At 32.7% G+C, this 19,062-nt stretch overlaps 4 protein-coding genes across 8 annotated transcripts; 1 reads left to right on the forward strand and 3 right to left on the reverse strand.

Moving 5' to 3' along the window:
- Window positions 1-1,057: 1,057 nt before the first annotated feature.
- Window positions 1,058-1,648, reverse strand: LOC126657528 (histone H3.2-like). Its single transcript, XM_050352233.2, has one exon. It carries the CDS (start codon window positions 1,574-1,576, stop codon window positions 1,166-1,168), a length of 411 nt encoding a protein of 136 aa, XP_050208190.1. The 5' UTR covers window positions 1,577-1,648; the 3' UTR covers window positions 1,058-1,165.
- Window positions 1,649-2,471: 823 nt separating this feature from the next.
- LOC126657660 (probable glucan 1,3-beta-glucosidase A) lies at window positions 2,472-6,273 on the reverse strand. 5 transcript variants are annotated; one of them, XM_050352383.2, is made up of 12 exons: window positions 6,194-6,249; window positions 6,047-6,086; window positions 5,823-5,949; window positions 5,629-5,744; window positions 5,415-5,534; window positions 4,814-4,999; window positions 4,381-4,539; window positions 3,978-4,147; window positions 3,727-3,882; window positions 3,233-3,585; window positions 2,955-3,134; window positions 2,472-2,836 (listed from the first exon to the last, which is right to left on the reverse strand). In XM_050352383.2, the coding sequence occupies exons 3-12, from the start codon at window positions 5,896-5,898 to the stop codon at window positions 2,751-2,753; spliced, it is 1,602 nt and encodes a 533-aa protein (XP_050208340.1). In that variant the 5' UTR covers window positions 5,899-5,949; window positions 6,047-6,086; window positions 6,194-6,249; the 3' UTR covers window positions 2,472-2,750. The 5 variants fall into 5 exon arrangements, with proteins under 5 accessions (XP_050208340.1, XP_050208341.1, XP_050208338.1 ...); XM_050352384.2 differs by having other exon boundaries at window positions 5,879-5,949; window positions 6,047-6,268; XM_050352381.2 differs by having other exon boundaries at window positions 6,047-6,268.
- A 4,671-nt stretch (window positions 6,274-10,944) lies between these two features.
- LOC126656717 (uncharacterized) lies at window positions 10,945-11,853 on the forward strand. The gene is made up of 3 exons (XM_050351322.1): window positions 10,945-11,506; window positions 11,575-11,645; window positions 11,776-11,853. Exons 1-3 carry the CDS (start codon window positions 10,945-10,947, stop codon window positions 11,851-11,853), a joined length of 711 nt encoding a protein of 236 aa, XP_050207279.1.
- LOC126655793 (bifunctional riboflavin biosynthesis protein RIBA 1, chloroplastic-like) lies at window positions 11,854-17,263 on the reverse strand. Its single transcript, XM_050350095.2, has 7 exons — window positions 17,130-17,263; window positions 16,132-16,519; window positions 15,817-16,038; window positions 15,059-15,381; window positions 14,531-14,660; window positions 12,801-13,097; window positions 11,854-12,436 (listed from the first exon to the last, which is right to left on the reverse strand). Exons 1-7 carry the CDS (start codon window positions 17,168-17,170, stop codon window positions 12,173-12,175), a joined length of 1,665 nt encoding a protein of 554 aa, XP_050206052.1. The 5' UTR covers window positions 17,171-17,263; the 3' UTR covers window positions 11,854-12,172.
- Window positions 17,264-19,062: the final 1,799 nt, after the last annotated feature.

Raw genomic sequence — 19,062 nt, forward strand, 5'->3', positions numbered from 1 at the left:
GATCTTGAGTTCATGGATTATGATTTTTATTTGAGTCATGGAATTTACCATCAAATTAGTTGTGTTTATACTCCTGAACAAAACAACATGACGAAGAGGAAACATCAACACATATTTAATGTTGCTGGGGCACTCAAATTTCAATCCTCCCTATCTTAAAATTTTTGGGAACTTTGTTTGCAATAACTGCCGTCAAGGTTAAAATTCACACCAACTTGATATTAACAATGTTTTTTTAATGAAAATTTGTCTGAAGAGTTATATATGAGATTGCCACCATAATTCATTCATACTTATGTTGCTAAAGTTTGTAAATTATATAAGTCGTTATATAATTTAAAGCAAGGAAGCAGGTAATGGAATGCCAAACTTGATGCTACTCTTTAACATCAAGGTTTCAAATACATGAAATTAGCTCTTGGTAGAGGTTTGTTCTTTTCATCCTCCTTCTCATTTATATATAAATGCATTATGTGACTGGGCTATATGTATTGACACAAGGAGGACAGTCACAAGTTAGTAAATCCTAATTTTTACTAACTTCATCATTTTTTTTATTTTTTTCCATTATATTTTTTTCTTTAAATTATAATTAAATTACTTTTATTCTTTATTTTAATTATTTAAAACAATAAGTAACATCATATTTATTTTAAATCAATTTTATAAAAAGAACTCATAAATGAATACACATGTATTTAGTTTATTTAATAATTTTTTTTTATCAAAATTATTAATTTTTGTATCAAGTAAATTTGTTTGCAAATAAAAAATTAAAAAAAGTAATGAAATCAAATAAAGAGTAAATTATTTTTCTTTTTCTTATGACCATTATTATTTAATTTTGCATTCCTTCAATAATAATTACACTATGAATATTTAGATTTTGGAAATGATTAATGACCCTTAAAATATATAGTTTCTCCAGTTTCTTATGTCAACTCCATTGAAGCTAATGTTCTGGTGATTTGGGTAACTTAATTTGTAGACTAGCACAATTTTAGGTATTTTAAATCAGAAAATAGGTTGCAATATTAGCCGGGTAAAAAATTTCAAGTACCAAATTACAAAATTAACCAGGCTTTTTCACATAAGCATTTCAACAAACACATAAACTGCAACTTCTGAATCAACTAATCTAACCACACCAAAACCCACCCCAAATCTAAGCTCTCTCGCCTCGAATCCTACGAGCCAACTGAATATCCTTAGGCATAATAGTGACTCTCTTAGCATGAATAGCGCAGAGATTGGTATCCTCAAACAGCCCAACCAAATACGCTTCAGCCGCCTCTTGTAAAGCGGCTACAGCCCCGCTTTGGAACCTCAGATCGGTCTTGAAATCTTGAGCGATTTCTCGGACCAATCTTTGAAAGGGAAGCTTCCTAATAAGAAGCTCAGTGCTCTTCTGGTACTTTCTGATTTCTCGTAAAGCCACAGTTCCGGGTCGGAATCTGTGTGGCTTCTTCACTCCTCCGGTGGCCGGTGCTGACTTTCTTGCCGCCTTTGTGGCCAGCTGCTTCCTTGGGGCCTTTCCTCCGGTTGATTTTCTTGCTGTTTGCTTTGTACGCGCCATTTCAGTTAAATATCAAAGAAATAAAGACTGTTTGGTTGACCGGAAAGTGAGAGAAAATTGGTGATGTTGAAATGTGATTGTGAAGGTTTCTTTTATAGCAGAATGATAAAATGCGGGAATGGAAGAATTTGGTGAATTTTTGAGATTTGGAGTGGAGGGAAATAATGAGCCGTTGGATTAAATGGAAATCTAACGGTTGTCAGTTTTTATTGGAGAGTGACATGGATTGCAATCCGTGTGTAATGTGAATTAGCCAATAGAATTAGTTTATTATGGCGGGAACTATTTTGTGTCTTCCCTCTGAAACAAAAATGAGTTTTTGCAGCCAAAAAAATCCTGAATTCAAATCGGTCCAAATTTGATGATGTGTTCGGTTAAATTAGTTGGCCCGATTTATTTGTTTAAAAAAACATATTTTTTCTAATTAACAAATTACATGTTTTACTGTTTTAATTGATAAAAAGTTCTGATCAAATCTGTCAAGTGAGTAATTTTGATTAGAAGGACTTGGCAATACATAAAAAAAAAAAAAAATTAAAGAACTCAAGTTAAGTACTAAATTTTTAATACATGTAACAAAAAGATGAATATATTTCAAATAGCTTTATAATATATTTGTTGGCGCCAATGGTGAATTTTTACTTGTATCTATATATTTTTTTTCTTCATAATTTTGTAATAATTAGAATAATAAACTCCTATAAATTTTATTAATTGTTAAATAATAAATCAGTTTCTAATCTTTTTAAACTAAATAATAACTTTATTAATGTGTAAATTGTAAAATGTTCTAATGTATCGAATTCAAAAGTGGACATAAAATGTTCATTGTCATAAGGTTTTTGGTTAGGCTTTTTCTAGGTTATTTTACAAGATATGACTTTAGAGAAAAAAATACAATATTGAGGATAAGCTATATTAACTAAAAAAAACATTGAAATAGAAAATATAAGACAGTTATTTTTTTACAAAAATGGATTACAGATAATATTTTGAAAGCGAAACGTACAACTATAAGTTTCTGTTTTCTATCAGTATATTTGTGCTGTAAAGTTATTATTGAACCTGCAGATTTGCAATGAATGAATATCTGCGAACCAACATAAAATAAAAAGCCGCCCGTAAATTTTCATGTTTTTTTATCTCTGGATCATATCATCTCTCAGCTGCTGCACTATACTATATGATGCAAAAAGAAGCAAGTAGATATCAAGCCGATCAATACCAGTCTGTCGACAATTTGGCTAACCGGTGAATTACCTGCATATACACATCCTATCTATCAGACTTTTCAAAGCAAATGTTGATTCAATACTGCACTGCATTTTCTGTATTATTACCGAAAAGAAAAAATGCGGCGATGAGGCCATATTATTACCGAATTGGAGATAATTGTTCTTGATGTTCCATTCGAAATCCCAGTGTTTCCTATCATTTTTGAGAGTCCAGTATGCCCATCCAAAAGAAGCTGCATCATAAACCTCAAGTTGCGCTTTCCCAAAATTTTGATAATCTTCCTCCGATGCACTTGTTACATTCCATTCGTTCACCCATTCGCCTAACATCAACACACCTCAATAACGTCTTAGAAACAATATGCACATTGCATCAGAAAAGTTCTTTGCATTAAAAAGAATAGCGAATGCAGTACCTTACCGATAAAAACAAGCGGACCATTGGCACTGTTCAGAGCCTGTAATTGAGCTTCCCTGCTGTTGTGTATAAATTGGATATTATCCTCAGAACTCATATTAGAAAAGAAAGTGTCGAAAAGATTGTAGTAATGCAAATCAACAACAATGTTGTGAGAGCCTATATTAGCCTGGTAAAGTTCCATCGGGTCAGCATTGCCAATTCTTTGACAGATGATGACATAAGCGTTTGGTGAGTATTTTCGAACAATTTCGTAGCCTTGTTTGTAATATGGAACCAAAACTTCCAAAGGGACTGAACCAGCAGATGGCTCATTTAAAAGCTCGATTCCTAGCAAGGCAGGATGTCTCGCGTATCTGCAAATGAAATAATCTACGTTCATGTTTTAAGCTGAGCAAACGGATAAATCAGCAGATTATACTAAACAATTTGCAGTATTCCAAATTTCCATTACTAATGAAATCAAAAGAATCTCAAATAACTTATCGAAATTGTACCTTGAAGCTAGAAAGTCTATAACATCGAGAGTCTGTGAGATGTAATCAGGAGAAGTAGGCCAGCCTGTTGTACCATCTCTGCTAGCACTATGTTCCATTCCGTTCTGAGAGCCGGGAGCCGCATGAAAATCAATTATACATCTTATATCATAGGCTCTGCACCAAAAAAAATTTGTAGGTATTTGTCGAAAGGAAATGTGAAGTTTAAAGTGTTAAATATCTAAACAGAAACAGGGGAAAACTGGACCTACTGCGCCCATGAGAGTGCATTATCTAGAGCTTCCAAGGATCCTCCTATAAATGGAGCCGGAGGATCAGGATCTAAGGCAATCCACCAACCAACTGGGATCCTCACAGTGTTTATCCCATGTCTATATAGAAACCTGAAATCTTCTACTGTAATAAAAGTGTTTCTATGTTTCTGCAGTTCAAAAAGGAAAAAAGGAAAGAATTAATAGAAAGCTGAACACGACAGTTCTATGGTTTAGTCTCATTTCGTGTTTACAGTATAGTATCATTTGCATTCACAATCTTATCTTATACATTCTCTTAATTCTGTGTTATGTGATTTTTGGTTGCATACATAATTATCTATCTTCTACCAAATTCGAAAAATATTGAATAACATAGAGAAATATAGAACAAGGAATTTACCTTAAGAATCTCTTTGGCCTTATTATGCCCATACCCATTCGCAAGTTGATAATCTCCGTGCAAGTTATTTGCTATAATGCTCATTTCAAATGTTGCTGCATTATCATCCCATCCCGGTTTCCCTGGATAGTCTGCAGAGAGCTGGTTTCCTAATGTAGCCTAAAAAAATTGATTATAAGCTATCATGCCATATTGTCAAACCTTTAAGATTATACGAAAAGGGACCAAGCATCACGAATGTTGCACGGAAATAAAAATATTAAAATAGGAAATGGTGAGACGACGCTTGTTACAAGAACAGGTTATAAATATATCAATGAAATTTTCAATCCTGTCACAAATGTATAATTATACTATAGTCCATAAGAAGTTCAGGTATGCTCCAAAAGTGATTACATCTTTATTTGTAACATTATTCTTTCAGAGATATTACCTGTAGATAGGTCCCACTAGTAAGTTTTATATGCACTCTGTTGTTAGTATTTCTCTCAATATAAAATGTAGTCCCTGCCGAGGATGAGTTTGCTGTTGCAGAGATAGAGCACCATTCACTATCACATGTTAGAAACTGGCCCTGGGAGGTCCGAAGCTCAAATTCTAATTCAGAGTGTCTCCATAACTGCAGGAGAAGAAATGAATTCGATGATTTGTCTGCATAATTATAGCAAACTATAACAGCTTCGAGCTTTGACATCCTTGTTTCAGTAATGCATAAGAACTAGTAATACATTCAATAAGTATCTCAACGGACAAGATAACTTAAGAATATTACTTAGAAGGCTATATCTCAAAACCGGTTAATAACAATGCCATAGACCACATCAAATTGTAAAAAAAATTGCGCTTTTCAATGCCACTACGAATCAAGTAACCATTACGAAACACAATTTTGTGTGTGGATTCAAAGCGGAATTCAAGAAAGAGCTAAACTTATTGAATTGGATCAACCGAGATGAAGGAAAAAGTGACTAAAGTTGGCAATTTACAACAAGCTTATATTCAATGAAACATGACTAATTTAGCAAGCATCTTACCCTGAATGTTTCCCATGAAGAAGCATCATCTCTATCAACCGTAACACTCATGCCACCTCCATTCTCGGCGGAGACATACTTCTGCAAGGTCACTGATCTAAATTGAACCTCGGTACCATCCTAAATTTCAATATCCAAAACAGGATTAACCGAGCAAATCAATAATCAAATAAGATCAGCCCAAATAAAAGCAAGATTTAGAAAAGCAACTCACAAGCATATCTCCATTATGAATGCCATCAAACAATGAAGGCTTAATCCAGCCTTCCACAACCAGCCAACCTCCCAAATTGACTCCTCTAACTTTAGCATCTTCTCTTAATCCATTCACTTAACATTACAAACCAATTACAAAAATTATTTCATAATCACATCATTAAACATAAAGCACTTTAAAAGAATTGTAACCTGAGTATACTGTGGCCAAAATAGCCCAACAAGATAGTGAAAATGCAAGTACCCACTTGCAAAAGCCAAGTTCCATGAAAAATGCAGGCACCACAAAGCATCAAATAAGGCAAAATAAAGAACCCATCTGCAAAAAAAGTAGCATCACTTGAGGAATATGAGTAAATGCTTTACTTATCAGATAATTAATAGTAATACAAAGCAAGTGAAAACAAAAAGATTACCTCAAAATAATGAGCAGAAGAAAGGAACAAAGTGCCTAGACTGCAAAGGAATAAAAAGATTTGTTTGAGAAATGTTTGAAAAATGAAAAAAAGGGGATGATTTTGATGATGGTGAACAAAAAGAGTGAGGTGGTAGTGAAAAACCACCTTATCTGTGTTGCTTATTGACATGATTTCTTGTTTTTTAGTGGAGATATGCTAAGACTGCAGAATAGAGGCTGAAGCTGGCCATAAATTTTTAAGTAGATTATGTCCGCCGAATAAATGTTATAACACATCATTAAACAAAGAACAAACACATCATATCTTTGTCAAAAAAAAATTTCTAAAAATCAAAGAATTCATAAAGTGGTCACAATTAAAATGAAATTATTGAACAAAGGATCACTTTCACTCCTGAACTTGCGTCAAAGTATCAAAAAAATCCAAAACTGGAAAACCGGATCACTTATACCCTGAACTTGTGTAAACCGGCTCAAAAAGCCCCTTATGCTGATATGGCACCTTAATTGGAGAGTGGGCTTTTAATTAATATTTTTTATCCTAATTAATCTCAATTAAATCCTAATTAATTGCAATTAAAACCTAATAAATCACAATTAATCCCTAATTAATTTAGAGATCATGCTTTTTGTCAATTTTTTTTATTTTTTTTTTCGTTCCGGCGAGGAGGAGGAGGAGCCTCCTCGCCGGAGCTGTTCTTGACAGATCCTCAGGCGAGGATCTGTCACAGATCCTCGCGCGGATATGTTCTTGACAGATCCTCGCGCGGATCTGTCAAGAACAAATCCTCGCCTGAGGATCTGTGACCCGCGGGTCTGGAAGAACAGACCCGCGGGTCTGCATTTTAAAAAAAAAATTAATTTTTTTATGTATATTTAAAAATTAGGGTTAATTTGTTAATATTTTAATTTTGGGGGTTAATTAGTTAATTCAGATTTTAAAATTTGGGGATTAATTTGTTATATATTAAAAATTAGAGGGTTAATTTGTTGTTTTAGATTTTAGAATAATATGTATTAAATTGTACTTTTTTAATTATTAGGTCTTAATTTGTAATCTTTGAAAAAAAATTAGAACCATTTTAAACTTTTTTTCTATCAAAAACCACCCTGGGCAACAAAACCACTATGAAAAACCGGAGAGTGTGATAGACTCTCTTAGGTGAGAGTGGGGAGGGGGGTTTTTGATCCGTTTTATACAAGTTCAAGGTATAAGTGATCCCTTTTTTCAGCTTTGGACTTTTTTGATATTTTGACGTAAGTTTGGGGGTGAAAGTGATCCTTTGCTCGAAATTATTTGTAAAATATCGCATTTTAAAATTTTTTCACAACAAATTTGTCTATTTTTTATAATTTACCACTCCACACTAATAATAAATATATTTATAAAATTTCAATTTATTTATTTAAGGTCATCAAACTTCAGTTTTTGTCTCAAAGATTTTGTAAGTTTTAATTTGCTTATATGACCATCTAATTCAAAAATATTTGTCACATTGGCAAATGATATCAATATATTTTATTAAAAAATAAAATTAGTTTACCTGACGTATCACTCGATTGTTGATGCGATAAATATTCAAATTCGAAGGGCCACATCATTAAAATTAGATGAGAAATACCGATTTGAAATAAAAATTGAAGTTCGATGGCCTTTAAGAAATAAATTAAAATTTGATATATTTTAAAAATAATTTAAAAGTTCAGTGACCCCAACACATTTGACCCATATTCTCGCATAAATGGTCAATTAATTGCTACACTAACGCATGCATAAAATTGTTTTTAATCCATTTCATTCATCATGTAGAGTTTAAGTTTTAATTGTGGTGTTTGATGAATTAAAAATTAAATATTGAAAATTAAAGTTGTTAGTAGAACATAATAAATAATAACTTGTGGGAGGAATCAAACCCACACAACCTAGCAGTTTGCTGCGATTGTACCATTTGAATTATAACTCATTGGTAGCATATTTTAATGTTGAATTTAATATTCTGTCCAACAACTTTAATCACTAAAATATTAATTTTTTTGTTATCCATATTTTAATATTAAATTTTTGAATTTCTACTCATTGAAGTATGTATAATTCAAATTATTAACTGATAATTATAATCATATATATAGTAAAATATTATGTCTATCAATACATATAGGGATAAAATAGTCAATACTGTTAGTCAAGGGTGTAAAAGCAAAAATAAAAAAGAAGTTTTGAACTTTTATTCATACTTTATTAAGAAATTAAAGAAGTATTCAGTTAGCTTATGGGAGAGCCTAACCAAGTTGGAAGTTAGTTGTAACGCATCTCATTGACCAAGCAAGCAAGAAAAGCATATCCTTAATCAAAAGCAACAAAACTTCCATCCCTACATAGTCAATTTTTTTTATAATTAGTTTATTAAACGTAATTAACTTACCACATATATATATATATATATATATATATATAAACCAACTAAATATCTATATGTATATCTATCTATACTATATATAAAAGCACGGATGGAGGGGGGGACAGGCACATTTACATTAATGTCCTTTTCACTTTATAAAATTTAATTATTAATTAAAATCTATTAAGATAATCATTAAAATTAGAATACTAACTAAAATAAACTATCATATTAAGATAAGTTAGAATACTAACTAAAATAAACTACTATATTAAGACAAGTTAGAATACTAACTAAATTAAACTATTAGAGTTTTAACTAAAATAAACTACTATAAATTACTATATTAAAATAAGTTAGAGTACTAATTGTACCTTATTGAAGTTAAGATTACTATGAGAATTAAAATTACGAGTTAATATTCTTTTCACTTTATAAAATTTAATTATTAATTAAAAACTGTTAAGATAATTTTAAAGTTAGAGTACCAACTAAAATAAACTACTATGTTAAGATAATTATTAAAGTTAAAGTACTAACTTAAAAAAAACTATTTAAATATTTAGTAATTTTAACTTTAATTTTTTTAATCATATAGAATTTTAAATAAGGTAAACTATTTCCAATAAATTACTATTTTAATTATTATTTACTATTTTCTATTTAAATTTTCTATAATTATAAAATTTGAGTATCAATTAAAAATATTAACCTATTAAAAATAGTCATTTAAAATATTAAATAAAACAACTATTCCAGATTAATTATACTTTAAATATTTTTTGATAATTTGACGAGTCACACTACGAGCCACGTGTGTAACACGTAAACTAAAAACTAGTTATATATAAAAGCACGGATGGGGGGACAGGCAAATTTACTAAATAGCCCTTTATAGATTATTGTTAATTGAAGGTTTTTTGGTCTTTATCTAATTAATTACAGATTTAAAAAATATAAGGTACAATTAGAGTTTAATTGGGATAAAATTCCTTAATTATTGCTAAGAGTCTTTAATGCATACTACAACTACTACTAATATGTGAGACGACCTACGAAATAGTGTTCCTCCAAACAAGGATTATTAAAATTAAGTACCAGAAATTCGTAACTTAATTTTTCTCCCATTTTTTTTATTACCATCACATGAACAAAGCAAATGCATTATTTGGGCAAAAGGTAACGGCAGTAATGGCAAGGTTAAGAAACAACGGGGTTGGATCATATGTCCCCACATTAAAGTCCAATTATTATTGACGTTCTTTTTAGACGATATTTATATGTATGTATTCAAATGCATTAAGATTTTCTTTTTAACATACTTTTAAATTCAATAATAATATGCGTCACTATACTATATATGAAAAAGATGTTTCTCCAAATAAGTAAAAATTGTTGAAGACTAATTTAAATTAGGGTGTAGTACGGATAAACAAATTTGTTAAAAAAGAAATTGAGCCTTAAAATTGGTTGGTATATACTAAAAATTGTAAATCATAGACTACAATTAGGGTTTGATTTTCTCAAAAAAAATTAGAGTTTGATAAATTATTTTGACTCTCTTTGGTTAGCTATTAAAAGATATTATTCTGATAAATCAAATAAATCCAAATTATTATAATTATACAAATATTTTATTAAGCTATACGTTATATTTCACATCATTTGAAATATTAAATTTAATATAAACAGGTTGAATTGATATTAATTTAATTATTTAATAAAGTAGTAATTATATTGAGATAATAATTTATTTTTAACACTATTTGATTATAAAATTAAGATTTCATTTAATAATAAAATAAATAAAATTAATTATAATCTTAATGCAACCAATAAAATAATTTATATTTTAAAAAACTCTAATCAATTTAATATTAATTATACATAAACAAATAAATATTATTAACGTCAATTAATTAATATGAAATTGACAAGTCACATTACGAGCCATGTGCGTAGCACGTAATGCGAAACTAGTATAACAAAAAATGTCCATTGATAATAGTTTGACATGCTACAGTAAACGGTGAAATCGATTTTGTTTTTCATCCCGAGCTAATTGACATGTGATAATTTAGTTGGTTTGAGACCTTCCGATGGCCCGAGCTTTAACTTTCCTCCAAGTTTAGCTTCACTACAAATTCTATAACGTCCTTTTAAACTTTTTTTGACGGAGGCGATGCCTAAAGGAATCATCTTATTTTCATTAAAGTATAACAAAAAATATATTTAAAGGTCATATACATTTTCATTTATTTGTTTAGCATAGCATATAGTAGAAGATATATTATTTCTTGCAAGACTCTCTCAAGATAAGATAACATTAACCTATATGACTATATACTCCTCTCACCAACCCTATCTTTCCTTCATTTTTCTTTCAAAGCTTCAAATTTATTACCTATTCATAAAAAATTTAATACCCAATAAAGAAATTAATCTAGACTATAGCGAAAGATTTCAAGAAGAAAGCTAGAAATCAAACAACAAGAAGATGTCAAGTTCAGGAGCTAAATATTTAGAAGATGAAGTTTTAATGGGTGCTTTGCTTTATAGAAAATCAAGCATGGATCTATTGCAGAATTGTGATCTTCCACCGCCGTTGAAGGTGTTTTCCGGGCCGGATAAGACGGTCATATCATCGATGAATAGGGTTTTTAGCACGATGGGATCAAAAGAAGATGAAAACATTAATGATTTTGATGCATATGGAAGTTATGGTGAGGTTTTGAAGGCACTGAGATTATCACAAACAAGAGCGAGAGAAGCCGAGAAGAAAGCTGTAAGTTTAGCTGAGGAGAAGGGTTGTCTTTCCAATGCTTTGTTGAGAGAGTCGATGAACGTATTTGCTTATCGTCAATGGGTTAGGTTACTTGATGTTCAAGTTATGAAGCTGCAATCAGAATTGAAATATCGAGAAAAGAAACGGTGCTGTTGTAACCGTGCTAGACCAAGAGAAGATGTTAAAGAATCATCGAAAGAGGCTGATAATGGTGGCGGTGGCAGCGGTGGTGTGTCTTGGATTTTGGCCTTGGTATTCTGTTTGGGGATTGCAGGTGTGGGATTTGCTTTTGGCTGTAAATGTCTCGAGTTAGATACATTGGTCTCGAAAACATTTTGATAGGAGAGTTCTTTTTCAATGCGGAGATTTTCATCGTTGAGCTTCTACATGATCACATTATGAGAGTTTATCAGGTTTATAAAAAATGTAAAAATAAATAAATTAGGAACGTTGCTACATAGTGTATAGAAAATCTTAAAGAAGTTTATGCAGTAAATTAGAATATCTTATTAGGATTCAGTCTTTTATCGCTCTGAATCGTAGCCGACCCCAATTAACTTGGGATTAGAGCTATTTGATGTTGATGTTGATGTTGATGTTGAGTATATGATACAATGGTAGTGATCTGACCATAATGAATATTATTATGAATGCTATTATATTACAACGGTACTCCTAATCCAACAATAAGGTCTCATTCAGAAAACTCTGGTGCTCAGCTCCACTCTATAGTTTGTAATAAAGTTCATAAATATAATCAAGATTTCACCAACTTCCACAGAAAATGGACAAAAAGATCAACTATTTTAGCCTCTCCTTTCTAAAGAGAGAAATTTTACTTTATTTTTCCTAATAGTGAAGACATCACAGAAAAGAATGCTAAAATTTCTATGCCCTAGTTGAAGTTTAAGCCAGGTAGATGGTACCATTTTGCCAGTGGTTATGCTGTAGGTGAACCATCAGATGGACTGTCAATGGTCGAATTCTTATCAGTGATACCGTTTACGTAGCCATCAAAATCTGAATCGTAAACGTGTCCCATCTTTTCACGTTTGGTCTCCAAATATCTCATGTTTTCTGTAGTTATGGGTGTCAACAATGGGACTCTGCCTGCGATGGCCAGACCATAACCTTTGAGCCCGACATATTTTGCAGGATTATTCGTCATCAACCTCATTGTATGGACACCCACATCTCTTAGTATCTGCAGATAAGTAGATCATGCATTTAGCTGCCTCATTTTTTTCCATAAACAGGATAAAACCCGAAGGTAGACAAAACAATCTTGTATAAGAACATCAAAATAGCCATGGAATACATTGTTATTGAAACAGGGCAATTAATTTTAAGCAGATATGCAAGCAATCATTTTCAATGGTAATAGACAAAGAACCTATTGTTAGCTGACTGGAATTAATTTATTGCCTTCTAACAGTTCAACTAGTTTTGTAACTGATTCAAAGTAACTTGATCAAACCATCAATGATAAATAACTTAATCTAGCGCATAGAGACATATGTGCGAATTATGAGATATTATAGATTATAAGAGAAATGTACAGTTTCTACCTGCGCACCAATGCCATATTCACGAGAATCTACTGGTAAACCCAGCTCTTCATTGGCTTCGACTGTGTCCCGTCCATCATCCTGTAGAGTGTAAGCACGAAGCTTATGGCCTAAACCGATTCCTCTGCCTTCATGTCCTCTGAGGTACACCAATACACCCCTGCCAGCTTCCTCAATTTGCTTCATTGCAAGAGCTAGCTGACTTCCGCAATCACATCTAGCTGATCCAAATATGTCGCCGGTGAGGCATTCAGAATGTACCCTCACAAGAATATCTTCACCATCTCCAATTTCACCCTGCACAATATAGACTATTATTATTGTCTACAGGACTAGAAGTTGACTTCCTTTGACAAAAAGAAAGGAAAACAATGGCTAATTCTTTGTCCAGCAGAAGGTACTTTTCTTTCAAAAGATACAGGACAATGAAATTACAAAGGACAGCCATATTGCATGAAAAAAAATGATCATTTGCATTGGCCTATGGCTGTCGTAATCTTTTCATCCTCAACAATAGATGACGACAATAGATTTCTTAAGCAAAGTAAGAATCTTAATCATGAGGCGGCATAATTCCAGTTTGGCGATAAATTCAGCTGAGAAACAAGTGGCAATCTCCCAGTTACGTAAGCAAAGATGAGCTTTATCATTTCCCGGAGGATTAACAATTCCTAAGCATATTGCATATAAAGCTACTGAATGGAATGTGCACAATTGGCGGATAAAAAGATGTGGAAATAATATCAGGAGCAATCATGTATTATGGTATTGGCATTACTTGAGTTAGGAAATTGGTAAAGGAACTCTGAAATCCTAATTTCACAGAACAAGAATTCTCAGCCCCATCACAAGGAAGAAGCAAAGACTGAAATGTTCATAAGCAATCGGTAGCAATTGTTTTGAAGCAAACCCATTGGACATTTCAATTTCTTAACTATATGACATTGAATAGTTTACTCAACCTCAATTATGTTAAACATTTACTGTAAAAATTTATTTCGAGATATAAAAAAATTAGCATCATAGTTGGTAGGCAGAAAAAAGAGGATTGGACCCCCCGTTGATAAGTTAGAGGCCCATGCATCCAGTGCTAAACTCACACGTAGACATAGATAAAATAGACAATTCATCGACATAGCAGATAACAACAAATAATATTTTACGAGGTCCAGACTCCAAACCTTAAGGAAAAGTTTTGACAAGATTGTATCTTTCTATCCATACATCATCTAAAACCCATTATTTCTGTTGAAAAACCTGCGCTTAGGTTTAAAAAAAAACTCAAATACAAAAAGTTTGATCATTATGAAATTCTCACACAAATATAAAAAATTGACTTTTAACTTCCTTCTCTTTCTGTAAATAACACAAGTAGTAGGGAGCAATTGGAGCACCAAGGTAACATGTGGATATGGTCCCCAGCAATCAAGTTACTCTAGCCTGGTCATTTAGCATTAGGAACTAGAAATCAATACATAAAGCAACCTCAAAAACAAGACGCGAGTCATAGTCTTACAGGAATTGGAACATAACTTTCAAACTTGAGCAAGACACAGAATTGAGTAAAAATTCCTTCAAATTGTAACAAACATAAATGATAGCATAAATATTAAAATTGGAAAGTAAAAGTTGAATAGTAGGTAATTTTATGCCATTGTTGCATAAGAAATAAATGCGAGAAAAAATACCAAGCAAGAATGTTAGAATTCTAACTAAGATAAATAGCTTACTTTAACCATTGCTATATGTTCAATGCCATCCAACAATGACCTGTAACAGTAGGCTTTGAATGGTCCCCACATAGTTGGTATTGGAGCAGCAGCAGCCAGCTCTACTAATTTATCCCTTTTCCTCCTATATCTGTTGGTAATTTTTTATAGACATCATTCAGACAAGCAAAAGAAAGGCAACAAACAATCCCAAGTTTACTAAACAATATCTGATTAAGTGCTTCTACGGCGAGCCATTTCTCTCAAGGTAATAGTTGTAATATGCCACATATTATGATTTATGCTGTGGTAATATTAGTCTATGATACGATCTATAGAAATTTTAGATGGAAATTGATTCGTTGAGGAAATATATGAAATCAAAATTATGCATTTTCTGTTTATGCACAATATGAAATATGTTCTAAATGCCAGTCACCTATTTTTCAGGCAATTGAAGTAAAGTTTGGTAAATTGATATGGTGGTAGAAAATGGCAGCAGAAAATGGCAGCTAGTTTCAGAACCTTGAATTCAGATATATAGATTACCTGATAAGATCAGCTATCGAAACGATTTTCAAGTTCTCTGCTTGTGAGAATTGGCGAAGTCTTGGTAATCTAGCCATAGAGCCATCATCATCAACAATCTCACACAAAACAGCAACAGGCTCTAACCCAGCCAACATTGCAAGATCGACAGAAGCTTCTGTATGTCCAGCTCTTTTTAAAACCCCCCCTTCCCTGTACTTAAGTGGAAAAATATGACCAGGGCGGTTAAAATCTTGAGGTTTTGACTCTGCAGAGGCAAGAGCCAATACTGTTGTTGCCCTGTCACGAGCCGAGACGCCTGTCGTCGTGCCGTGTTTTGCATCCTATGCAAACATAGTGAATGGTGTTAGACATGAAATTGGAAATAGCAAATGAAAGCAGCAATATCTACGAATAACAAAGAAAATATCACTAGTGAAATAATTCTGTGAGCAACAAAACAATATATTATTGCCTGAAATTAATTAATAAACGCACTGTAGATTACACACCAATAAAATAGGAAAACAAAGCTCTTTACGTACTTAAACAGGAGTATGGAAACAAAGAGAAAAGGAACAGTTGAGTTCTGTATTTTTCAAGCTAATTCACTTCATTTAGCTGCAATGCATAAATCAAACTTTGAATAAATGTCATCCGAAAAGGTCCCATAATTCCAGTTTCTTCATATAGATGTTGACGACTATCGTAGGAAAGGAAGACAAAAAGGTAAAAGACAAAGCAATTAAACTTGATCAAAGTGAATTTGTAGCACATACCACAGAAACAGTGAATGCAGTGCAAAGCTTTTCCTCATTCTCCTTATGCGTAACCATTAACGGAAGTTCCAACCTCTGCAAATCTTCTCCTTTCATACTCACACATACAATACCAGTTCCATGTTTGACAATAAATGCCATTGCTTCAGGTGTTGCCTTTGATGCTGCCATTATCAAGTCTCCCTCGTTTTCTCTGTCTTCATCATCGACAACAATGACTAACTGCAACATAAACCAAAATCAATAACGTCACACATTACTCAAACAAGAAGAAAAAAAACAACAACAACAACAACAACAACAACAACAACTAACCTTGCCTTGACGAATATCTTCAATGGCCTCTGGTATGGAAGCAAACCCTTCTATAGGACGGTCAAGGTCATGCTCGTCATCATTAGGAAAGAAAGCAAACGAAGTGGGGGCCATTTCAGCGGACAGTGTTCCAAAACCAATGGCATCAGATTGTAGCGCAATGCCAGGCGGTTGGTTGAGCTTTTTGCCAATGAAGTTATCAAGTCCTGGAGCTTCATTGTTATTGTTATAAGGGAGAAGTTCACCTTCTCTAGAATCCAACGAGGCTCTTACTCGATTGAAACCTTTGAAGTTGAGGCATAATTTTCTATTGGGATAACTAGACACTAGATCAGTTAAACTAGCATTAAAGTTAAGCGGATGCGCGCAATGTAGACCAGTATAGCCTCTAGAAAAAAAAGAGGAGCAAATTAGTTAGTTATAAATGTAAAGGCAGCATAATGAATGCCAAGAAAAACAAAAAAGAAGTGCAGAATTGCAGTCATAGAAATGCTATGTCATTGCTTGAATTCCAAATTTTGTATAGCCTCCAATAGCTCAAATGAATTGAATTCTGTTTAGTGTTTACACAATTCACATATTTAATAATCCCATAGTTGCTAGAATTCAATTCATTCAACTTATTTTTTTGTTGGAAGCGTTTTTGGAAGGAATTGAACCCACGACTTAGCAAAACGCTTATACCATTTGAGCTATTGCTCATTCTAGGCAGCATTCTGCCAAGATCGTAGGTTCAATTTCTCCCGCAAGCACTCCAACAATTACATGAATTCGCAATTCAATGGAAATGATCATAAGTAAAATGGCAAACTACTACCAAATAAACAACTAGAAGCTGATTGAACACACACAATTGTGTCAATAAACAATTTAATCAATTAAAAAGACGCAAAATTGATATCAAAATAACCAAACAACAGCAAATAAGCAATAATGTCAATAAAAAAAGGAATCCAATTCTGAAGAAATTCAGCAATAATAAATTATAAGAAACTCACTGTAAGAATGGAGAGGAGGTGTAAAGATTCAAAGAAACCATTCTCAAATCAAATCAATAAACAGATTGGGTAAGCTTTAACCCATGAACTGCACTCATGCTATCCACATCTACTAGTTTCTTGCTTACGTGGCCTTTCCTATCCATATTTATGCTCATTTTAACTTCATTTTTTTCTTATTAATTCAATTTTGGCTTAATCACCAAAAAAACCTTCCACCTTTTAGCCCCTTTTTAAATGCACTCTGACGTTGCAATTTTATCAGTTGCACCCTAATTCGCACCTTTGGTTTTCAATTCACCCTCAAGTACTAAATTGATCTCTTTTTCATTTGAAAAAAATTAAAATAAATCATCCATTTTTAACTTTTTATGTGGAAAAGAGTTCAAACGAGTACTTTATAAGGGTTTTTATGAATTTTTCCCGATTGAAAAAAGTCCAATTTGATTTTGAGGGTGGAATTGAAACCCAAAGGTGCGAATTAGGGTGCAACTGACAAAATTGCAACGTCAGGGTGCAACTGAAAAGGGGCTAAAAGGTGAGGGTTTTTTTGGTGATTAAGCCTTCAATTTTAGATTATATTTAGTTCACGGGTTAAAATAGCACGAAAAATGAAATGAACAAAGGGTCAACGCAGCTCGTGAACTTGTGACACAAAATCATATGATCTAATTTATACTTTTCTGGACAATTAACCCCAAAACTCTTCATTTTTTGGTCAAATAATATCATAATTTATATTTTTACTTTAAAAAATGGATCTAGAATAATTATATCATAACAATTAGAAAAGTATCTAATTATGTTTTTGCATCCCTCAACTCCGATTTGCATTTTACACGTTTTAAAAATACAATTATGAAGTTATTTGACCAAAAAATAAAAAATTTATAGTTAGTTGCTCAAAAAAGTATAAATTAAATTAAATGATCTCGTATCATAAGATTAGAAGCTACATTGACCCTTTGTTTAAAATAAAATAGAATAAGCTTAAATGTACAAAACATCACCTATTTTCGCGTGTTTTTGGTATTTAATACGAACTTTTAATTTTGGCGAAAAAATACATGAACTATCAAATTTTTGCATATAAGATCAAGTTTGCATTTTTAAGAAAAAAATGATGTCGTTTTAAGGCAAAAACGGTGCCGTTTTAGGAGAGAAACTGTGTCGTTTTATGCCCAAAATGATGTTCGTATTATTATTACAAAAATTAGATAGTTCGTGTATTTTTATGCCAACGTTAAAAATTCGTGTTAAATACCAAAAACACGCGAAAATTGGTCAATTTTTATGCATTTGATCCAATAGAATACCCCTTCGCTCCCGTTTAAGAAGGGATACATATTTTTTTTGCACATGAATTAAAAAGTTATTAATTAGGCTAATAATCACCCATGACCCCTGACTTTAGGAGCACCTTACGACAAACCCCCTGATAAAAAAAAGATCAGCCCCTGATTTTTATGGCGACGCTCGCTAAACCCCCTAAGCTCCAAATATGACAAAAATACCCCTGGCGCCGCCTTTTTCAGTCAACTGTTATTCTTAAAAAAAACTGCCGGCGCCACGTTAGCTGCCACGTCACCAAACTACCCTAAAAAATTAAAACACCTAAAATACCCCTAAAACATCCAACCAAATCAAATCTAACCCAATGACATCCAACCAAACCACTTCACCCTACCGCCACCACCACCCAACCGCTCTCCGGCCACCACTACCAACCGCCGCCATGGACGGAATTTTTTCCAGCCGGTCTGTTCTTCGTGGAAGAACAGCGCCGATCTGTTCTTCGTGGAAGAACAGCGCCGATCTATTCTTCCACGATGACTGGAGTTGCGCTGGCGGCGGTGGTTGGGTGGTGTTGGCGGTTGGGTTGGTTAATTAAATGGTTTAGAGCGGGTTGATTTGTTTTGTTTTTGTCTTTTTT

Source organism: Mercurialis annua, linkage group LG7, assembly GCF_937616625.2.
Source record: "Mercurialis annua linkage group LG7, ddMerAnnu1.2, whole genome shotgun sequence".
Taxonomy (NCBI): domain Eukaryota; kingdom Viridiplantae; phylum Streptophyta; class Magnoliopsida; order Malpighiales; family Euphorbiaceae; genus Mercurialis; species Mercurialis annua.

Bases quoted from the DNA above. Each gene is read 5' to 3' on its own strand.
- LOC126657660 (XM_050352381.2), bottom strand. From the start codon at position 5,898: ATGGAACTTGGCTTTTGCAAGTGGGTACTTGCATTTTCACTATCTTGT. The intron at 5,745-5,822 runs GTTACAATTCTT...TGTAATGTTAAG, and splicing joins TTTGGCCACAGTATACTCAG to TGAATGGATTAAGAGAAGAT. The intron at 5,000-5,414 runs GTAAGATGCTTG...CTTCTCCTGCAG, and splicing joins CTTCATGGGAAACATTCAGG to TTATGGAGACACTCTGAATT.
- LOC126656717 (XM_050351322.1), top strand. From the start codon at position 10,945: ATGTCAAGTTCAGGAGCTAAATATTTAGAAGATGAAGTTTTAATGGGT. The intron at 11,507-11,574 runs GTGTGGGATTTG...ACATTTTGATAG, and splicing joins ATTCTGTTTGGGGATTGCAG to GAGAGTTCTTTTTCAATGCG. The intron at 11,646-11,775 runs GTTTATAAAAAA...TCTGAATCGTAG, and splicing joins ACATTATGAGAGTTTATCAG to CCGACCCCAATTAACTTGGG.
- LOC126655793 (XM_050350095.2), bottom strand. From the start codon at position 17,170: ATGGTTTCTTTGAATCTTTACACCTCCTCTCCATTCTTACA. The intron at 14,661-15,058 runs GTAATCTATATA...AATTACCAACAG, and splicing joins TCGATAGCTGATCTTATCAG to ATATAGGAGGAAAAGGGATA. The intron at 12,437-12,800 runs GTAGAAACTGTA...ACTTATCTGCAG, and splicing joins AATATGGCATTGGTGCGCAG to ATACTAAGAGATGTGGGTGT.
- LOC126657528 (XM_050352233.2), bottom strand. From the start codon at position 1,576: ATGGCGCGTACAAAGCAAACAGCAAGAAAATCAACCGGAGGAAAGGCC.